General features: G+C 39.9%; 1 protein-coding gene across 1 annotated transcript in view; it reads left to right on the forward strand.

Moving 5' to 3' along the window:
• LOC124711235 (UDP-glycosyltransferase UGT5-like) overlaps nt 1-18,898 on the forward strand; it is a 73,383-nt gene that overhangs the window by 42,284 nt on the left and 12,201 nt on the right. Inside the window, exons 2-3 of the mRNA XM_047241196.1 lie at nt 1,819-2,068; nt 13,715-14,304. Of these exons, the coding sequence (XP_047097152.1) occupies nt 1,819-2,068; nt 13,715-14,304 (840 nt within the window). The remainder of the gene's footprint in view (nt 1-1,818; nt 2,069-13,714; nt 14,305-18,898) is intronic.

The raw sequence follows: 18,898 nt of genomic DNA on the forward strand, positions 1-18,898 counted from the left end.
CACAATTCTTACCTCATTTTGGGATCATGTGGTAATTCAGCAACTTGATAAATACTCTATCTGACGAAGTTCTAATTCTATCAGACAACGAAGAAACATGTGGTCTCACTATCAGTCTGTGATAACGATGTATTTGTCACTGAGTCCTCTGATATTGGATGATCTTAATCTTTCACATCTCGTCTAGAGGAAATAACTCTAATCTGTGTTAAGCTCCTCAAGTAATGGAACAGTATCAATACGGTGGTTTTTTTAAACCACGTACTATGGCAGAGTATGATTGTTTTCAGTGGAAGGAGTAAGGAAATTTTGGGCTGTGTGAGTGTTTACGTATTGTTCCATGTGTATAAAACAGAGGTTTAACGACCTGCTCTATATGTGCAGCGTATGGAAGAGAGCGTATAGTCAGGGCCGTAGGTAATAAGTGCAGGGGTACTTGGAAAGTATTCTGAAATTAATAATATTTTGTAATGTCGTTTGTGGTATTCTGTGAAGTGAAATCTGAGTTTTTGATCTCGAGAACCCTGTGCTAACTTGGGGAGGACCGAAAAACCTCGTCCTTTTCGGTCTTCTTTTCATATTTAACTTGTAAGTTATAAATCACGCGTTTTTACTGAATTGAATAGCATTAAATTTCCTGCTCATATCACTGGTCAAAAATATTTTTGACCCACTGTTTACCGACGTACGATGGTTCAAAAATGCAATAAATTTCTCTAGTTACCTAGAATAAAAGCAGAACGCAGGTTTTTGCCTTGTAACCTTTTTTTTTCAGATAAGTATTTCTGCAGCTGTTCGATGTGGATGTTCGCTGGTGACTTCTTATTTGAGTGGCATTACGACACGTTTTTCTTAAGCTTTCTGCTGTTAGATACTTCTCGTGGTGATACTGAGCTTATATGCTACCTTCAGTAGCGTTAGAGCAGTGTTTCATATGCGAAGAAAGTTTTGACAGAACGTGAAGTGGCTGTAGTTAAAAAGAGAGGAGTGGCTATTTTTCCTCCAGTGTTCAGCGCAAAAAGCCTGAACATCAACGGTTGCTTGTAGGAAAAAAATTACAACAAGGAACTTATTTTCGCCTCATTACGTTGTGAACGTTACACTGTTACAACTGCTCCCAACCCAACCCGCTCAGGTAAGCCATCGTTATCATTTGATCTCAACAACAAAATCTTATAATGCGAGGAATAGGATACTGAAGAGTACAGACGAAAACAGACCAAGTTACCCCAGTCAGGTAAGGCGCAATCCCGCGGTTAGAGTAACGCTCCCAGAGGTAGCAAGCACGATTCTGTTATACGTAATACTGCGAGGCGATTTAATTGCAGTTTCCCTTGTTTTTTTAGCTCAGACGCTAACCACATTTACAACCTGTGTAAAAAAGAATTTCCATTCATATACCCGTCAAAACGATATGGTATGAACAGTAATCGTGATTCCATCCCAGACAGCATTGCAACATGAGGCGGATTTCTTTAAAACTCTTGCACATAACGTGGGTTTTCCTGGACAGGAAAATCACATTTCTATTGTGTGAAAGGCGATATATCGCATGTTCAGCAGAAAATTAGGAAATTGCGCCAACAGAGCACAGCAGGCTCCAGTTGATTGTTCAATGTTGTTGTGAGAGTATACATTTGTGATCTTCGGTCTAAATCCTGTAATTTTCATGTGTTTTCTTCAGCTTCAAACCAAAGATACCAGTAAAACAATTATTTAGTTCCCCAATTGTACGAACTCGGTATGAGTACGAGGACTTATAGGATATCCTGCACATGTTTAGTACTGAGAAAATGAAATGCCCATGTTTTGTTGCAGATGAAAGGCTGTTGGCATTTGACTTTGGTGGTGTCCACGGTGTGTACCTTATTTGCTGGCCATGTGGACACAGCAAACGTGTTGGCTCTTTTCCCCTTGCCAGCCAGGAGCCACTGGTTTTCACTCAAACCGCTCATTACTGGACTGTCGCAACGAGGCCACAACATCACATTGCTGATTAATGAAATGGAGAAAGATATACCTGAGAACTGGGATGTCATAAGAATTCCAGTGATTTTTCCGGATTTCGGTAAGTAATTTTCTGTAGTTTCTTGTGTCTCAAGGTTTTCAGCACTATTATATCAAAGATTTTTTGCAACCCAATGATATAAACAGAATGTACAATGTTTTTGATGCATTTAGCTGTCCTCTCTACATACCATGTTTCAGATAATGTCTTAGAAAAGACTTATTGGTATCACTGTTAGTCATTAGAGAGTCTGAAAATCAGTTTTTTGGCGTTTACAATTTATAAGTTCTCATAATTTTTCCCAGCGTTTCGGAGAAGCAGGATGGAAAATGTATGCTTTCTACATAGTGTGAAAATGTGGCATTCTACTTATATAGAATAAGTTAATAGTAGAAGTCAGAATCAACAAAGTGTAATTCAGGATTTCTCCAAAATATTGCATTTCTGTTGCTTTCAAAGTGACTCATAAATATGCGTCATAAATAAGAATAGTAACATCGACAATATGGAGGTAACATACATGACGCTTCTTATTTAATGCTAAATATAAGTGAGAAAAACATATAAGGAGCTTTTCTAAAACTCTTTCGGCTGGTTCATTTTTCCTGTTTTCTTTTCTACTGCCTTTTACCATCTTACGTGTTTTATTTGATAACTTCATAAAATCTGATATTTCTTGATTTTCTCTTTATACTAACACAGTTTCTTGCTTCATTAAACCAATGTCCTCCAGATTATTGAGTACGTTCGAGGCCTCTTAAATTTTAGTATTTAATGTACATTTCTTTTCTTTCTGTCTATTATGAATGTTTCTTTGGACATACCCATTTTTCTTAACATTATCTGTAACGTTCCTTATGTATTTTATACTTTTGTGATATTTCCAAATGTCTTCGTTTAGCTGTTGTTCTGTGAAATAGTATCTTGTGCATGATTTTTTTTAATGATTTTTTCGTTTATATTTACCAATTCAAGATTTAGTGTTTATGCTACACATGTAGAATTTGGTCAAATTGATGCTATAATTAATATTGTTGAAGTTGTGATGTTTCTGGAAAAGTATTCATAATTTTTATGTTTATTTATTTTCTCATATATGTTTCCCACATCAGACAAAGCTACTTGGTAATTCAGTGAGTCTTTATATAACTGCCATGTGCTCATAAAAGCTTTAGGAAACATATAAACCTAAAAATAAAGGAATGTCAAAGATAATGTTGACCACAGTATATAGTGCTAAAAACAAAAAGTTCTAAATTATTATGAGAAATTACTGTATAGAATGACAAGTGTGTGCCACAAGGATGCCTTCAACTTAAATTAGACAACATTCAAGTCAATTGAAAACTGAACTTTCTAAATAGTGCTAAACATTAATAGCTTCAAATAAAAAACCTTCATAATCAATCACTAAATTTTCCATGAGCAACAAATTTGCAAATCTAACAACAGTCTGCACATAGGATCTATGATGATAATCTGAAGATATTTATCTCAGAATGTATGCAAGTCTCTGGAATATGACATTACCAGAAATTCTTATAATTAATTACTGGTTATTATGTGGTTTTATTGTCTTAACAGTTTACACAGTCAGACAAGTAGCCATCAAAAATATTGTTGCATCTAAGTGTATATATATGTTGTACATTCGCTAATCTTGCTCTGAAGCATTCTTTTATATTACTTTTGAGGTACGTTCGTTTATTGTTCGTCTTTTGTACATTTTCACGTATTTTCCAGGTGTTGGATATTTATTGTTAGTCTTAAACTCTGTTTTTTCATCAGTGATTTTTTAGTATTGCTTTATTAGTTGTTAGATTATAATATCAGTTCGATTTTTGTGTTTTGTGGATTTTATCCATTGGAAATCCTAAACCATCTTCAAATACTAAACACTCAATACTGAAATTACTTGGTTTTCAGCTGATTTATATTCCACCCCTGCTGTTCAGTGCTGTGTATTCCTTCCTTTATTTGCAGATCACATATTCAGTTAATGGTTGTCTTAACTCAAATGCATATGATTCTTGTACAACTGATTTTACTTTAGACCTTGTGTATGTTTCTTGTAAGGGTTTCCATGTTTCCCCTCTCTCCCAAATTCATTCAGCATGTTCAATAAGGTCAATCTGTCAGCAGAATTATAAACATTTTTAAAAGTTATAAACAGCAGCACCATTCTAGAGCTGTTTTGCTCTTTGAGCCACTATAAGTTTCAGATTGTTGATTTGTTTTGTACAAGATCTACCTTTTCTTATTCCTGCTTGATATTCTTCTGATGCAGTAACCAAGCTTCCTCCAATAACTTGCAAAAAGTTATGTATGTTTTGGAAATAAGAGAATATCCCCATATTTATTGACATCTGTTTTGTCACACTTATGATGTCATAGATGGGTCAGCACGATTTTCACTCATTCTGTATTTCTTTCCGGAATTTATTTACCAGTATATTCAGGCAAAATTACTGCTTTTACTACTAAATTTTAAAAATATCAGCTGTTGTGTTATTTGCTATTGAAATTCTTTACAGAGTCTAAATTACTCATATTCCATATTCATTTAGAAGCCTATTTGTTTATCAAATTATTTATATTTATGAAATATTTCTTTAGGTTCATCATCACTTATCAAATTATGGAAAAATGTGGCTAAAACATGGCACCGATGACACATTATTCTTTCATAAGTGACCTTGAGGTTAAATTTACTCACAAATAATTGATGGTGATTCTTCCCATTCTTTTTATTAAGTTCTGTTCAATCAAATCTCATTTATCTATTATCTTATTGTGCTATTACATACATTTTCCTAATGTTTCTGATTAAGATTTCCCTTAATGTTATCTCATTCCATAGTGATATTATTATTTGCAATAATCCTTCTTGTATTTAATTACAGTAGTGTGTTATCATATCATTCATCATTTTCTCTGGTATCACCATCGCCCCTACTACTGTATCATTTATTTATTTCAATTCTTCTGAGTTTTACAATTACAGTTCTTGCATACTTTTCAGAAATTTGTATTATCATCTTAAAGGTTTAACACGTTTTTCATTAGATTTTCGCCAGAAATCTTTCTTCTATAGTCAAAATGTTGATCACTTTCTACTTTCATCTCTTTTATACTTTTTGTTAATTATCCCTTTGGAATCCTATAATCTATTTAAAGGATGTTGTCAATCCTTACTTCATAAACTTATTAATTCTGACCATATGCATATTTGTGCAGCTTTTTTTGCTAAGTACTTCATTACAGATAGCTGTGTAATCTGCAAATAATATACTGTCAATGTTGCAGTTCGCATTTCTGAAGGGTTCTGATATTAAGAAGGCTATGTACATTTACAATGAAAATATACTTAATTCATTAGACAAAAAATTGCAGGCAACTGGTATATTTTGCGATCTGTCAAAGGCATTTGACTGTGCAAATCGCAGTATCCTTTTAGGTAGATTAGAATATTATGGTGTAACTGGAAACGCTGCAAAATGGTTCAAATCTTATGTCTCTGGCAGGAAGCAAAAGGTGTTATAAGGAAAGAGATATGTATTATGCTATCAAGCATCATCCAACTAGGAACTAATGACATGTAGGGTCCCACACGGTTCCATCTTAGGGCCCTTACTTTTTCTTGTATATATAAATGAGCTTTCATCAGTAACATTACCAGATGCCAAGTTTGTTTTGTTTGCTGATGATACAAAACATTGCAACAAATAGCAAATCAAGTGTAGTCTTAGAAAGATCGGCTAATAAAATATTTGTGGACATTAATCACTGGTTCCTAGCCAATTCTTCGTCATTAAACTTTGAAATAACACACTACATGCAGTTCAAAACTTGTAAAGGGCGTCCCACGAGTACATGCCTGACATATGATGGCAAGCAGATAGAAGAAGTGGGCAGTGTTAAATTCTTGGGATTACAGCTTGATAATAAATACAACTGGGAGGAGCACACCACAGAACTGCTGAAGCATTTTAACAAATCTCTATTTGCAATGCGAATTGTGTCAGACATAGGGGATATAAAAATGAAAAAGCTGACATACTATGCTTACTTTCATTCCATAATGTCATATGGGATTGGTTTTTGGAGTAATTCATCAAACCAAGCTAAAGTTTTCTGGGCACAAAAGCGCGCAATGAGAGTTATAAGTGGTGTGAACTCAAGAACATCCTGCAGAAGCCTGTTTAGGAAACTAAGGATACTAACTACTACTTCCCAGAATATTTATTCCTCAATGAAATTTGGCATTAAAAATATATCACTTTTTCAAACCAACAGCTGAATTCATGGAATCAATACTAGAAATAATAATAATCTTCACAAGGATTTAACGTAACTTACTCTTGTACAAAAAGGTGGGCATTATTCAGGAACACACATTTTCAATAACATGCCAGCAGCGATAAAAAGCTTAACAACCAATGAAATTCAGTTTAAGAGAAACCTAAAGGATTTATTGGTGGCCAACTCCTTCTACTCCATTGATGAATTTCTCTGTAGAACTAACTGATTTGTGTATTCTAACTTCTGCACCATGTCAGTGCAGTAATGTGTTCATTGTAAATAAGTATTGTAGTAGTTCTATTATATTTTTATTACCTTATAAATAAACACTTTTTTAATTTTAAAATCAGTTCATTAATGTGATCTTAGTAAATGAGTGTTTGTAAAATGATTCTTTCATACTGTGTTCATTAAAAAATGACGATCATTCCAATTGGAACCTGTGGAAAGTACATTAGCTTATTTGTTTAAGTTGTAAATATTTGTTATGTGTTATTGTTTTCTGGCATGCTGTACATCTCAGAGGACCTCCTCACTGTGGGTAAATTGGAATGAAAGTAAATCTAATCTAATCTGATCTAAAAGGTTGCTATTGATATTATCTGCTCCATCATTAACAATATGAACAGCAAGGGTCTCAATACGGTTCCGTGGAGCACGCCTGAATTTACTTCTCTTCTGTCGATAAGTTTCCATCCAGGATAACACGTGGCGTCCTCTGTGTCAAGAAATCATTAACCCACTCGTAAATTTCGTTATATATTCCATATTATCGTACCTATCTGACTAACCTTTGGAGTAGTATTGAGTCATCTGCTTTTCAGATTTCATACACTTCAATGGTTGACATGGTGTACGTTATTTTGTTCGAAGTATCTCACTGTGTTTATGTTCTACGATTCTAAACAGATGGACGTCAGTTACGATGGATGGGTAGTTCGGTAGGTCACTTCTGCTGCAATTCTTGTAGACAGGTGTGATCTCTTCTTTCTTAGAACCACTGTGCACAGTTTTTTGTTTGAGCGACCTACGGAACATTGTGTTTAAAATGGGAGTTAACTGAGCTGAAAATTACGGATAGGACAGGGCAGAAATTCCATCGATCTCTGGAGCCTAGTTTAGTTTTCGAGATTTCAACTGTTACTCAACGCCACCGACACAAATTTCATTAATTCATCAGAATTAAACTGTGGCAGTAAAGGAGCATTTGAAAACGGATTTTAACAGTTCTGCTTTCCCTTTGATACCTTCCATTTCTGTTATTTTCTCACCCATGAGTGTCTGCACACTAACTTGTCAAGGACAGCATTTACATATGGTCAGACTTTTTGTAGGATCTGTGATTCTCCTACCCAGTCGTTGAAGACTTAACGCGTTCCACTTTTAGCAGCCAAACACGTTTCATTAGACATATCTCATTCTATAATGTTATACACTTCCTTTTACAACTGCTGTGGAGTGAGTACTATTTCTATGTAATTTCTTTGTAGTGGGTGTATACAATGGAGGGTTCCCTCCATCATAAACAGTTTTGTACATTTTATTTTAAATAGCGATCAAACGCAGACGAAGTCCACATTTTTATAAGAAGGCAGAACACACGTCTCTCTGTCGAAAATCTTTTTATAAAAACCATGACCGGTTTCACGCCAATTTAGGCGTATCCTCAGGTGGTCTAAACAGGGTATAGAAGGGAAGCATTTTACAACTTTTTCTCATTTTTACACTGGCTTAGTTAACGTTGTTAGATGGAGTAGAATAGTCCTGTAAGTGACGTATTTACATAAATTGTGTGTACAACATTATTTTACGCTGTCCCGAAGATTTTCCCTTTCCTTTACATCATTGATAAATTAAAACCCGCTCGAAACTTTTGTCAAATTGATCAAAATCATAAGAAAGATGGTGTGCTCAAAACAAAATAAAGCGAGTATTTGGTGCGGAGAGAGTAAAATAGCCCCGGCAAAGCGTACGAAAATGTACATAAGCACCAGTGAAAACGTACCATATTATAAGCTGTAAGAGATGTCTTAAGGAACACTCAACTACCTAGCACTACTCAATCAGCCATGAGAAAAACTGCATTGGCCGTGGTATCTGAAAACCCAGCGAGATTCCGATAGAGAAAGTGGAGCTAATGCACCGAACCGCGAAGGGGGAGGTGCTGTGCATAAAAATAAATTACAATGTAAATCAGTTAATCATATCCGTTGTACTGAAGCTACTTAAACCGTGTAGATCTTATTTGAATCCACGTAAAAAGATATGTTGCCATGAACAAAAAGATATTCAAACTAGGTACTATAGGTACTAAAATCAATGCATGAAGCTCTGTCATACGTCGCAAGTGAACGCCGAGGATCAGCAGAGAGTTATGTCGTAAAAGAAGATGAGAAAATGGCACTCGGACGGCGTCATGGATGCTGTTGATGACGCACTTCTCTTCACTGTAACACATGGCAGCACCAGTTGTGGGCTGGATTCCTAGAATACTGATATGTAGGAGGTGTAGTAGGTTCTTCTTTTGCTTGTGTTCTTGCATAGCAGTAGTAATAGTAGTAGTAGTAGAGTTTTATTCATTTATAAATCATTTTTATAAGGATTTTGGATACGCCATGGTATACCAGATTCGAAATAAATATAACATAATTGATTTACCGGGTGATTTAGCCTCTACCAATGGCTTTTATGCAACCCTCAACGCCTTCAGATATCATGCGCAATGTTTCCATATTCTCGTTCTCGCCGTGTGCAAACTATTAGTCCTACAGAGGTAATGAACAGGACCTTTTTGTAGGAAATTTTGTGTAGTTTAGTTTTGTGCTTGCATACATTTTCACTTACGACCACTATTTTCGAATTATTCAAGAAAACCGTACAAAATTGGCCTTCAGACGCTTTTTTCTTCAATAACTCGAAAACTGTGGCCTCCAGCGAAAACGTATCCCATTACAGAATTTAACTACATCAAATTTCCTGCAAAACAGCCCTATTCATTTTTATGTAGGACTAATAGTATGCGCGTAGCGAGTGAGAGAATCATGATAATCTCGTGCATGGTTTTTTGACGTGTAGTGGGTTGTGTAAAACACATTGGTAGTAGCTAAATAACCGGATCTGTTCTAAGAAGGCTCAATGTCTTTTCTGCAAACAGAATATGCTCGAATTCTCTATAGATACAGTGCGTGTTAAATGCGTACACATAAGTTCGTAAATAATCACTGTAGCTGAACGAACATTGTGCAGACTGTATAAGTAAAGTGTCTCATCTTCGAATCCGTGTGAATTCCTTTTTGTTTCTTTCTTTTCGCCGAAGGAGACACATTATTCCGGATCAATGTAGCGCTTGATTGTATATTGTGGGACACATTTTATAATGTGTGGTTAATATACCACAGAAGAGGCGACTGAATTTTGGTTATAAATCAGTGTCTTCTCTGTTGGAGAATGACGTCCCTGGAGTCGAAAACTTAAACCTACTATCTGTGTTTGACATAATACGTTAGAATTATTCTCAGTTTCATTGTCACGGTGTGTTAGGTCTGCCAGCGTACCATTAGTTTTCTTATAGCCAATAACAGTACACGAGCAAGGTCAGATACTTGCACCGCGTAGCTTTCAGTCTAACCGCCTCGTGTATGCGCTCTGCCCCGCAGTCAATTCGTGACCGCTTCATCGCTCTTGTGAAGGAAAGGAATCTGACGGCGTTGGAAGGCCAGGGCAAGGTACGAGGGTCACTCCAAAAGAAATGCACACTATTTTTTTTAAAAATACAGTTTTCATTCTGCATGTGTGAAAGTTTTACTTCCTTCCTGCTTGTTTTCAAACTTAATTCAACCTGTTTCCGTGAGTGGCGCCGTCACATCATGTCTTCAAGATGGCTGCTACACTTGACGTTCGTCAGAAGCAACGTGCTGTCATAGAATTCCTGTCTTGTGAAAACGAGACGGTGGGAAACATGCACAAGAGGTTGAAAAAGGTGTATGGAGATGCTGCTGTCCATGGCAGTACAGTTAGTCGGTGGGCAAGCAGGTTACGTGATGAAAGCAAGCACGGCAATATTGAAGATTGTCCTCGCAGCGGCAGGCCTCGTACTGCACACACTCCAGACAATGTGCAGAGAGTTAACGAATTGGTGACTGCTGACAGACGCATCACAGTGAACGAGTTGTCACGCTACGTTGGGATAGGGGAAGGAAGTGTTTGCAGAATACTGAAAGTGTTGGCGTTAAAAAAGGTTTGTGCCAAGTGGGTTCCCAGGATGTTGACAGTGGCTCACAAAGAAACAAGAAAAACGGTATGCAGTGAACTTTTGGAACAGTACGAGAATGGTGGAGATGAATTTCTTGTAAGAAATGTGACAGGTGATGAAACATGGCTCCATCATTTTTCGCCAGAGACGAAGAGGCAATCATTGGAGTGGCATCATGCAAATTCACTCAAGAAAAAAAAATTCAAAACCACACCTTCTGCTCGAAAAGTTATGGCTACGGTGTTTTCCGATTCCCAAGGACTCTTGCTTGCCAAGTGGAACCACCATAAATTCTGATGCATATGTGACGACATTGAAGAAACTTCAAGCTCGACTGAGTCGTGTTCGACCAGATCGGCAAAAGCAGGATGTTTTGCTGTTACACGACAAAATTCAAATGGCTCTGAGCACTATGGAACTTAACTTCTGAGGTCATCAGTCCCCTAGAACTTAGAACTACTTAAACCTAACTAACCTAAGGACAACAACACATCCATGCCCGAGGCAGGATTCGAACCTGTGACCGCAGTGGTCACGCGGTTCCAGACTGTAGCGGCTAGAACTGCTCGGCCACCCCGGCCGGCTGTTGCACGACAATGCATGGCCACATGTCAGTCAAAAAACCATGGAAACGATCACAAAACTCGGATGGACAACACTGAAACACCCGCCATACAGTCCTGACCTGACTCCATGTGACTATCATCTCTTTGGGAAACTGAAGGACTCTCTTCGTGGAACAAGGTTTGAAGACGATGACTCCGTTGTGCATGCTGCCAAACAGTGGCTCCATCAGGTTGGTCCAGAATTTTATCGTGCGGGTATACAGGTGTTGGTTCCAAGATGGCGAAAGGCAGTTGAGACGGATGGAAATTATGTGGAGAAATGAAAATATTGTTCCTACAGGATGTATCTACACACTGTAAAACTTTCAAACATGTAGAGTAAAAGATGGATTTAAAAAAAAAAATAGTTTGCATTTCTTTCGGAGTGACCTTCGTATTTCCCGAGCGCAACTGCGCAACGATGGATCAAACATTATCGTTATACTGGAGAAACCAGTAGGCGTGTGACAACACTTATCCAGAAGAACGAACTTGTCAACCCTTCATGGCAAAATCTAAGGTGCAGAAACAGCTTCGAGAGGCTGGACAACTTAGCAAACATACAACCATCAGGACAGTCTCGTCAATTTTTCCGGCGAATCTGTATTGTCCTCAGTGAAAAATTGTCCAGAACGAGTATACAGGTCGCAAGACGCCCGTTTAGACCCCAAATGCATCCCATGAGTCATCTCGCTGCGGCTGTCCGTCTGTAGCAGTTTGGGTTGAATGTCTTTCAATGGATATGATGTGCTCCACAGGATTGATGGCCGAGTTGATGCTCCTCAGCATACCTGCATTATGAATAATATTAAGATCCTATCAGTGCTTCAACTATATCTTGAGGGGGTAATCTGTTTCCAGCAGAACCACTCCAGCACCATTTATGAGATGTGCAAAGACACATCTCATAAATGGTGCTGGAGTGGTTTGCAGAACTGAATCAGATTTCTCTTCTCGACCTCCTAATAACGTGTCGAGCCTATTTTTTCTCCTCATCGCGCAGTACCTTGACGTGGCATGGATTCAACAAGTCGACGTAAATCCCCTGCAGAAATACTGAGCCGTGTTATCTCTATAGCAGTCCATAATTGTGTAAACTTTGCTAGTGCAGGATCTTGTGCACGAACCGACCTCTCGAGTATATACCATAAGTATTCACTGGGATCCATGTCGGTCGATCTAGGTGGCTAAATCATTCACTCAATTTGTCCAGAATGTTCTCACTTGGCGCACTGTCATCCATAAAAATTCCATTGTTGTTAGGGAAGATGAAGTCCACGAATGGCTCCGAATGCTCTCCAAGCAGCCGAATGTAAGCATTTCCACTCATTGATAGAGTCGGTTGGGCCAGAGGACCCAGTCCATTCCATGTAAACACAGCCCACACTATCATAGAGCCACCACTGGCTTGCTCAGTGCATTGTTGACAACTTGGATCCATAGTTTCGTAGGTTCTGCTCACACTCGAGCCCTACAATGAGATCGTACCAACTGAAATCTGGACTCATTTGAGCAGGCTACGGTTTTCCCGTCGTCTAGGGTCCAACCGATATGGTCACGAGCCCATGAGAGGCGTTTGCAGGCGACGTCGTGATGTTAGCCAAGGCACTCGCGTCTGTCTTCTACTGCCACAGCCCATTAACGTGAAATTTCATCGCACTGCTCTAACGAATATGATCTTCGTACGTCTCACATTGATTTCTGCGGTTATTTAATGTAGTGTTGCTTGTATGTAAGCGCTGGCAACTCTACGCAAACGCCACTGCTCTCCGTTGTTAAGTGAAGGCCGTAGGGCCGCTGAGTGGTCTGTGGTGAGAGGTAATGCCTGAAATTAAGTATTCTTGTCACCCTGTTGACACCGTGGATCTCGGAGTATTGAACTCCGTAACGATTCACGAAATGGAATGTCTCATGCGTCCAGCTCCAACTACGATTCGGCGGCCAAAGTCTGTCAATTCCTGCCGTGCGGTCTAACCACTTCGGAAACCTTATCACATGAATCACCCGAGTACAAATGACATCTCCACCAATGCACCATCCTATCATACCTTGTGTACGAGATACTATTGCCATCTATATACATTCATATCGCAATCGCACAACTTTTGTACCCCCAGTGTAAAACCTGCCTATGCGTCTGGGCTTTAGGAGGAGCTGGTTCCTGTACAACACCTGTGCGCCTCTTGTTACTGGATGTGTTACAAGGTTTACACAGAACCAGAAAGCGTTACATGAAGATTTCTGTGCCTCATGATTCTTGAATTCTTGTATTGTTGCCAATGTGTGTGGTATTGGTTCAAATGGCTCTGTGCACTATGCGACTTAAGTTCTGAGGTCCTCAATCGCCTAGAACTTAGAACTAATTAAACCTAACTAACCTAAGGACATCACACACATCCACGCCCGAGGCAGGATTCGAACCTGCGACCGTAGCGGTCGCTCGGCTCCAGACTGTGTGGTATTAACATGATATTTATATGTACTGCACTCTCAATCATCTTTCATAATGGCTTGGATATTAATACAGTCTCGGTATTTTTTTTTCAGCAAAAAGTGGAAATACCATGAAACTACAATCTTCAGCTGGAGGTATGAAGCTATATGATGTCTTGGTGGACGCGGGCATCGATATTTGTGGGAAATTATTCCAGCTGGAGTCTATTCAGAAACTGATCAACACAAAAGAGAAAAAGTTCGATCTGCTTCTTATTGAATATTTCATGGACGAGTGTCTCCTAGGCTTGGCACACAAATTTAGCATTCCTGTGGTCGCTTTGTCTTCCTTCGGAGGGTTTCCCTTTACAGGAGATGCAGTTGGTGATCCGTATACACCATCATATGTTCCGGATGTTGTGTACACATATACAGACCACATGACTTTCTGGCAGCGGCTGCACAACTCTCTGTCAGTGGCGTATGCAAGATATGTGTTCAATTATTACTACTGCCCGAAAATTGATGAAATGATGAAGCAGAATTTCAAAGATCCTACAATGCCAAGTGTGTCAGCTTTGATAGCTAATGCGTCACTGCTGATCGTCCAAAGCCACGTGAGCTTCGCGTACCCTCGACCCCACTTACCCAGCGTGATTGAGACCGGCGGTATGCACATACAGCAACCACAGGCACTACCACAGGTAGGTACAGCGCTTTTAGTAGGATTATTAGTGCCTTATACTAGAATCCTTAACCAATTTTTCTGATATACAGACATGACCATGATCAGATTTTTATTTCAATATACAAGGTCCATAGAAATGTTACAGGCTGACAATTATGAACTACATGAAAAAAAAAAACGTAAATTAGAAACGGCGGCATGCACAAACTTTATTCAACATGTAAATGTCACTACAGATATTCGGATTTAGGTTATGACATGGTCGATATGCCTGCCATCATTGGCGACGATGTGACGCAGATGAATAGCGAAATTCTGCATGACCTCGTGAATGGCTGTTTTCAGTTCAGCAAGGTGTAGGGGTTATTACTGTACACCTTGTCCTTAATACAGCCCCACCAAAAGGAGTCGCATGTGGTCAGTCCGTAGAATATGGTGGCCAATCGTGGCCCATGCCAGTGGCCTCTGGGTACCCGAGAGCCAGAATACGGTCCACAAAGTGCTCCTCCATGACATCAAACACTCTCCTGCTTCGACGGGGTCGAGCTCCGTCTTGCATGAACCACATCTTGTCGAAATTAGGGTAAATTTGGATAATGAGGATGAAATCATCTTCCAAAAATTTCACATACCGTTCGGTAGTCACTCTGCCGTCAAGGAATATCGCACCGATTACTCCATGACTGGGCACTGCACACCGCACAGTCACCCGTTGATGGTGAAGAGACTGCTCGATCGCAAAATGCGGAATCTCAGTCCCCCCAATGCGGCAATTTTGCTTATTGACGAACCCATCAGAATGAAAGAGCGCTTCATCGCTTAACCAAAGAACAATGCGCATACTATTTCCCATAATATCCGCTGCCAACCGTGCAGTTTGAACCTTCTAACGCAAACTGTTGAGAAGTTATGACGATTTTATTTCATATAGTTCAATAATTGACACCCTGTATATTAATGCGCTGACGGAAGCCAACCAGGGGAGAAGGCGAGAACAGAAAGTAGGAAGAAACATGGAAATGAGGAGAAGAAACCGTGCCAACAGAACACTTGAGGACAGCCCGTAGCTTACATAAGTATTTTATAAGCTTACATTAATAAAATACTTGTAAGCTATGTCCTGTGTTCGTGTGTTTGTTACCACAGTTTCTTCTCCTCATTTCCCTGCTTCTTCCTAATTTGTATTTCCACCTTCTCCTCTAGTTGGTTTCCGTCTTCCTTCCGCCCCCCCCCCCCCCTCCCCCCTAGCTTGCTATCATTTATTTTTTATTCGTCTCTGCCTTGGTCTATAGACACTGTGGCTTGCTCAATAATATCGTTTATGGGTTCTCACCCCCTTTCTCCCTCTCTTTCCTCCATATTACTTTTCTTTTTTGTTCATTGTCCTATGCTCACAGTGGATCATTAAAATTATGCTTTAAAGAAATGGTTACTCCGCTCTTCCCCTTATTTGGTTATGCTGCTTAAAATTAGAATATTTAACTATGCATTCGGTTTAGTTGAATGTAATTCACAGTCAGTTTGACGTTCTCTGTTTCTGTTTGTGTTCTAACTTAATATTACGATCTATTTCACAGTTTTTACTTTTAACCAAAGACTATATTGCAGCACGTTGTTTGTTAGGTTGATGGGTCAATTGTTAACATATGCTGTGATATTTTTATGTTTACTATGGATTATCTTTGCCTGTACTCCATGTGTTACTTGACCTATTTTCATCCGTTCGTTTGTTACTGATTTTCGACGTGAATAAGCCTTGTGGTGACAATTGATTTGTACAGTTATTATTTCGCTGACAATTTTAGTGACTATGGTCGTCTTGCAACAGCTGCTTGTAACCTTTTATTTCATGGTGTAACATTCCAGCCATTTATGCCTGTAAGTACGATGTTTACAACCTTACACTAACTTGTGACATTTTGAATTTCAACTAAGGTTGAAAATGTAGCGCTGTGGAAAATAAAAGACATCCGAAGATTTTCACCATGAATTACAATATTTATTTAGCAGCTGATTTTTCCCACCAGTATGCACCTTCAAAACGTTTGAGCGATGGATGCTCGACAGGTACTGCTGGGCTTCTTTTGAAAGTCTCTTGATCTCCTCCACCATTTCACCAGGTGTGCATTTATTTCCAGAACCTGATTGTCTGTTTACACTTCCAGTGGCTGAAAATTTGTCGTAACAAGTCATAATAAACGTTTGCTGTTCTCCCTTTTAGATTCACTTCGGAAATTTCTTTGGACAGCAGAGGGTCATTTTGTTTCCACATAACACACCATGCATTGTAGTGGTGTAGTCATTACTGGTAGTTATTTAGCACCTGAAATAAAAGAAAGGAATGGTTTAGAACAAAAATCTACACAAAAGTGTTTGAATTGTTTTAGATGATGCTACAAACCACAAGTATGTATGTCTCATTAATTAACTGCATTTGGAAATCGGAGAGGTTTCATGTAGTCATGCTGTGTAAAGTGTCTTAAAGACGTTTACTCCTGCATGCACGTATTGAGATGCAACAAGAAGGGCGACACAGAGTCGAATAACCTAATCTGAATCAGTTTTGTGTGCTGCTCCCGATGGTCTGTAACGTATGCAAACTGTTGTTGTATAATGAACGATTTTTTAGTTTTTATCATTGTACGGAAATGGTTTATACTGAGCTGTACTTATTAGCTAAAAACATCAGAGTCAAAAAGCAAAGAGACATTTGTATGAATGCTTGTCTAACGGCGATATGAATTAATAAAATCTTCTCAGGCTACCAACCAAGTCAGGTGTTCCTCGGATGCTGTCAAGATCTGTGTGGCTGCCATGTGTCGCCTTGGTCTCGCCGTTGTGTGGCCACGCTGCTGTCCTTGACGTCAAGGGCGTTCTCTTCCTCGCCAGATGTGGTAGTCTTTTCGTCCCGCGTTCATCACGTCCGCTTCAACTTCACGATGGCTGGGTGCCTAGTACGTAATGTTTGGCCGACGTAGTAGCAGCCCCACTGTCATGATATCTTGGCGTTCTGAGGCCTAGATCGCCCTTCGTAGGCCACATGAGCTGCCGTACTTTTGCTGGGGGTCTGAACGCTGATGAAATGTTGTCTCTTCGAGAGCGAGCTAATTTTTACCGAGACTGTCACAGAAAGGTAAAAACGATAGATTGCTACTCTCTTCTTCGCTGGTGTTTTTCCTGCGATTCTCACCAGGAATAGCCTGTGATACCCGGTGATGAAATGGCTCAAATGGCTCTGAGCACTATGGGAGCTATAAGCTGTAGTCATAAGTCCCCTAGAACTTAGAACTACTTAAACCTAACTAACCTAAGGACATCACACACATCCATGCCCGAGGCAGGATTCGAACCTGCGACCGTAGCGGTCGTGCGGTTCCAGACTGTAGCGCCTTTAACCGCTCGGCCACTCCGGCTGGCACCTGGTGATGATTGTAGCCATTCTCCTGGAAGGCTGTTCGGGGGTCGCTTAGTTCTTGTTGCAGTTTTCCAGTGTCTCTGAGATTATTTTAGCACGATGGACGAGGGAGTTCAGAACGCCACGCATTTGTGCCAGATGGTGGCGGCTAGGAGCGTACAGATACTGATCCGTGTGTGTTCGTTTCCTACAGACGCTGTGGTTGAGGCGCCCATTGGTTTTCCGTCGAACCAGGGCGTCAATGGACGGAAATGCACCGTTTGTCTCTATTTCCATCGTAAGTCTAATTTGGTTGTGCCGGCCGCGTTGGGCGAGCGGTTCTAGGCGCTTCAGTCCGGAACCGCGTGACTGCTACGGTCGCAGGTTCGAATCCTGCCTCGGTCATGGATGTGTGTGATGTCCTTAGGTTAGTTAGGTTTAAGTAGTTCTAAATTCTAGGGGACTGATGACCTCGGAAGTTAAGTCCCATAGTGCTGAGAGCCATAATTTGGTCGTGAATGCCATCCAGGTGTTCTGAGAAGTCTCCCAGTGTTTGATGTCCATGGGGCATGATGTTAAATGTGTCGTCGCAGTAACGACAAAAGTAACTTGGCTTAGTTGGAGCCGTTCACAAAGAGATGTCTACAAAGATCTCCATAAGAAGGTTGGCTATGGATGGAGGTATCGAGCTTTCCATCGCTACGCCGTCCATTTGGTCGAAATACTGGCTGCCATATAGGAAATACGACGATGTCAACTTGTGCCTAAACAGTTTCACAATCGTCTTTTCAGATAACTGGGAGAGGAGATCTATGCAGGCGTTGACAGGCACACGCGTAAGTAGAGAGACCACATCAATACTGACCGATACACACCTTGCCCAAGACGCAGATGTTTAGTTCAGTTGATAAAGTCGTCGGTGCTCCTTTGACGTAATGCACACAGCGACCCGCATGTTGTCTAGATGTTTTGCCAGTCTGTAAGCTGGTGAACCAATGGAGTTAACACAGGGGCGAAGAAGAGAATCCGTTTCGTGGATCTCTGGTTGCCCATAAAGCGTAGATAGTCTCTGGCCTATGGGAGGAGATCCTTAACAACGGCCTCTTCCAGTGATGACTGTTTTAGGAGCTCTGATGTTTTCCTCATTATTGTTGACAACGGGTCCTGCGGCAGTTGGTAGGTATTCTCGTCGAGAATCAGCTGAACTTTAGCGTCG

This window comes from Schistocerca piceifrons, chromosome 8 (genome assembly GCF_021461385.2).
Source record: "Schistocerca piceifrons isolate TAMUIC-IGC-003096 chromosome 8, iqSchPice1.1, whole genome shotgun sequence".
Taxonomy (NCBI): domain Eukaryota; kingdom Metazoa; phylum Arthropoda; class Insecta; order Orthoptera; family Acrididae; genus Schistocerca; species Schistocerca piceifrons.